General features: G+C 42.1%; 1 protein-coding gene across 2 annotated transcripts in view; it reads left to right on the top strand.

Annotated features, from left to right (window-relative positions):
• Window positions 1-3,462: 3,462 nt before the first annotated feature.
• The window catches only part of chrnb3a (cholinergic receptor nicotinic beta 3 subunit a), a 16,132-nt gene continuing 14,594 nt past the window's right edge, over window positions 3,463-5,000 (top strand). For both annotated transcript variants that reach the window (XM_031560388.2, XM_031560387.2), the window contains exon 1: window positions 3,463-4,203. In XM_031560388.2, the coding sequence (XP_031416248.1) occupies window positions 4,134-4,203 (70 nt within the window). In that variant the 5' untranslated portion in view covers window positions 3,463-4,133. The remainder of the gene's footprint in view (window positions 4,204-5,000) is intronic.

Here is a 5,000-nt window from a genome sequence, read left to right as displayed (position 1 = left end):
ACAAACATACACACACATACACACATACACATACACACACATACACACACACACATTCATACCGTTTACACAAGCACATCCACCCACACACATACACACATACACATACACATACACACATACACACACACACATTCATACTGTTTACACAAGCACATCCACACACACACATACACACATACACACATACACACATACACATACACATACACATACACATACACATACACATACACATACACACATACACACATCCACATCCACATCCACATCCACATCCACATCCACATACACACACACACACATACACACATACATATTCATACAGTTTACACAAGCACACATACACACATACACACATACACACATACACACACACACACACACACACACACACACATACAGTTTACACAAGCACACACATACACACATACACACATTCATACCGTTTACACAAGCACATACACACATACACACATACACACATTCACACATACACACATACACACACACATACACACATACACACACATACACACACACACACACACACACACACACACACACATACACACATTCATACCGTTTACACAAGCACATACACACATACACGCATACACACATACACACATACACACATTCATACCGTTTACACAAGCACATACACACATACACACATACACACATACACATTCACACAGTTTACACAAGCACATACACATTCATACAGTTTACACAAGCACATACACACATACACACATACACACATACACACATACACACCTACACATACACACACACATACATATTCATACCGTTTACACAAGCACATACACACATACACACATACACACATACACACACACACACACACACACATACACACATACACACATACACACACACACACACACATACACACATACACAGGCATATGCATACCCAAACACATTCATACGTTTACACAAGCACATACACACATACACATTCATACCGTTTAAACAAGCACATACACACATACACATACACATACACACATACACACATACACACATACCCAAACACATTCATACAGTTTACACAAGCACCTACACACATACACATACACACATACACACAAACACACATACACACACACACACATACACACAAACATACACACACATACACACATACACATACACATACACACACATACACACACACACATTCATACCGTTTACACAAGCACATCCACCCACACACATACACATACACACATACACATATACACACATACCCAAACACATTCATACAGTTTACACAAGCACCTACACACATACACATTCACACATACACACAAACACACATACACACACACACACACACACACAAACATACACACACATACACACATACACATACACACACATACACACACACACATTCATACCGTTTACACAAGCACATCCACCCACACACATACACACATACACATACACATACACACATACACACACACACATTCATACTGTTTACACAAGCACATCCACACACACACATACACACATACACACATACACACATACACATACACATACACATACACATACACATACACACATACACACATCCACATCCACATCCACATCCACATCCACATCCACATCCACATACACACACACACACATACACACATACATATTCATACAGTTTACACAAGCACACATACACACATACACACATACACACATACACACACACACACACACACACACACACACATACAGTTTACACAAGCACACACATACACACATACACACATTCATACCGTTTACACAAGCACATACACACATACACACATACACACATTCACACATACACACATACACACACACATACACACATACACACACATACACACACACACACACACACACACACACACACACACACACACACACATACACACATTCATACCGTTTACACAAGCACATACACACATACACGCATACACACATACACACATACACACATTCATACCGTTTACACAAGCACATACACACATACACACATACACACATACACATTCACACAGTTTACACAAGCACATACACATTCATACAGTTTACACAAGCACATACACACATACACACATACACACATACACACATACACACCTACACATACACACACACATACATATTCATACCGTTTACACAAGCACATACACACATACACACATACACACATACACATACACACATACACATTCATACAGTTTACACAAGCACATACACACATACACATACACACATAAACACATACACACATACACACATACACCCATACCCATACACATTCATACTGTTCACACAAGCACCTACACACATACACCTGCATAGTATTTACTCATACAAATAGATACATTGAAGTGTGGGTTTGGGAGAGTAGTACCATTATATGTTACTGCGGCTCTCACATTATCACACTGTTCGTCATGTTTTAGATCTGTTATATGCTTCTGTTCATATCTATGCACAAATGTCAACAATAAACAGCCACAAAGAAACTAACAGCATGTACGGGTAAAATGAAAGTGGTAATTACTAATAGATTGTTGTTTGGTAGCTGGTATAGAAGTGGTTGTGTGAGAATTCTGGTACTGTGTGTGTGTATTTATAAAATGTATACAAATACTGAAGAATAAACTGCGTGTGTGTGTGTGTGTGTGTGTGTAAGAGAGAGAGACAGAGACAGAGAGAGAGACGGAGAGAGATGGAGAGAGGGAGAGAGAGAGAGATGGAGAAAGAGAGAGAGAGAGAGAGGGAGAAAGAGAGAGAGAGAGAGAGACAGAGACAGAGAGAGAGAGAGAGAGAGAGGGAGAAAGACGGAGAGAGGGAGAGAGAGAGAGATGGAGAAAGAGAGAGAGAGAGAGAGGGAGATAGATGGAGAAAGAGAGAGAGAGAGAAAATGAGAGAGAGAGAGAGAGAGAGAGAGAGAGAGAGAGAGAGAGAGAGAGGCTGGCACTGCACGTAATTCAGCTTCCAGTGTGACAGTGTTTGACAGCATTGCTGACTAAACATCTCATCATGTGGTTCAGTCTCTTTCCCACCCCCACCTCTGTTTTCCACACCTGCAAACACACACTCACACACAGCAAACATACACATCTCATCCTGTGGTTCAGAGTCTCTCTCCCACCCCCACCCTCTGTCTTCCACACACACCTGCAAACACACACTCACACACAGCAAACATACACATCGCAATGCCTATATATATATCTTAGTGCCAGAACCAGCATGTGCACAAGGTAGGGGCCTTTCCCTGAAATGTCCTCTTCACTGCCCCCTCCTCAGGGGCTACGACAGATAGAGAGAGAGAGAGAGAGAGAGAGGGGGGGGGGAAGAGAGAGAGAGAGAGAGAGAGAGAGGGGAAGAGAGAGAGAGAGAGGAAGAAAGAGAGAGAACACCATATTTGATTTTGTCTGGGAATTAAAACTGGCTTGGTGATTCTTTTTTTTAAAACAATGTCATACAGCCCGCTTTCCACGACTCTCAGAAGATGTTATGTTATGTTGACATGTAGGTCTGTTATCGCAACATAAAATTAACTTTGATTCATTAATTTCTTTCATTCAATAAAATGTAATTATGGCACTTCAAATGACCGCATATGATACATTGTCAACGTGCATTCGCCATATTTATTTCACAATTCAAAACGCTTAACATTTTACCCTGAACATACTGAACATACTCGGAGTCCCGTGCTCGCCAGTCAGGACTGTTCCGCCTTCAGCGCGCTGCACGAGCTGTCTCTCACACACAAACACACTCGCACAAACATTCTCGTCGCGTCGGTGAACGGCCACATCGGTGGGGCTGGGCAACACTACCCGCCAGGACACTTTTTGGTTGTCTCTCAGACAGAGCAAAGCGGAGACGCCGCGCACGCTTCCGTTCATCATTTATTAAAACGGTGCATCACAAGCAACGATTTACATCCGCGAGCACCAAGAGTACAAGCGCGGCATCACCACTGAGCTGCTGCACTTGAGAGTGTGTATGTGAGTATATATAAACCATCAATGCCTGAGATTGCGTGTCCATCGACACTGAAATGATTAATCTCACGGACTAACCGGCTAAATGCGAAACAGCATGTTGTCCCTGGTCGTGCTGTGGTGCGTGCTGGCGGGCGCGTCTGCAACGATCGAAGGTAAGCGTCCCGTAGCCCATAAGCAGTAAGATTGTTTCATTGCATTGCGTTTGATCACATCTATGTTTTTAACCTGCGAGATTTCAGACTGAACAAAGTTTATTTAGCTTTTTTTCGTATTTTGCATGTGTTGCTATAACAGGCTACATAGAAATAGTTGCAATCTTTCCCTAGAAGCACGAGTTGATGACATGTAAATAACCGTGCGAAAATAACCCGCTGAGGAGTAGCGCCATCGCATGGACTATACGGAAATGTAACCAATACGATGGGGTGCGCGTAGCGAACATCACTGCTGGTATTTTGAAGCTTTTTGTCATAATGATTACTAGACCTTAAATCAGGACCCTGTTGAGCCGGGTGTATCGTTGCTCCCTTAGTTCTAAAGGTACAGGGTATTGGGTCAAACTCAAGGTTATGATCAAACTGGTGTATTATCCAGCTTGCATATATGTGTAGAGAAACAGTTAGGGTTGTCATCAGTAGTTGGAAGGTCATGCGTTCAGTTTGTTCATTGAAGTATGAAGATTGTGACAATCCCATTTCTTCCTTGGATATAATAGTGAATGCAACAGTACTTTGTATGATGTATATAGACAAAGACAAAGTTATAGTCCTGCTGGGTGTGTGTGTGTGTGTGTGTGTGTGTGTGTGTGGGTGTGTGTTTGAAGATCAGCTGTTTATGTGCAGTGAAGCAAGAACGATCTGACAGATTAATCTGGAAATGGACCTGATGGGCACCATTACATCACTCAGCTGTCAAGACACACAGACGCGACAGTGTGTTTGTGTTTGTG

Source organism: Clupea harengus, chromosome 22 (assembly GCF_900700415.2).
Source record: "Clupea harengus chromosome 22, Ch_v2.0.2, whole genome shotgun sequence".
Classification (NCBI taxonomy): domain Eukaryota; kingdom Metazoa; phylum Chordata; class Actinopteri; order Clupeiformes; family Clupeidae; genus Clupea; species Clupea harengus.
The sequence above is the reverse complement of the archived record's forward strand: the minus strand, read 5'-3'. Positions and strand labels throughout refer to the sequence as shown.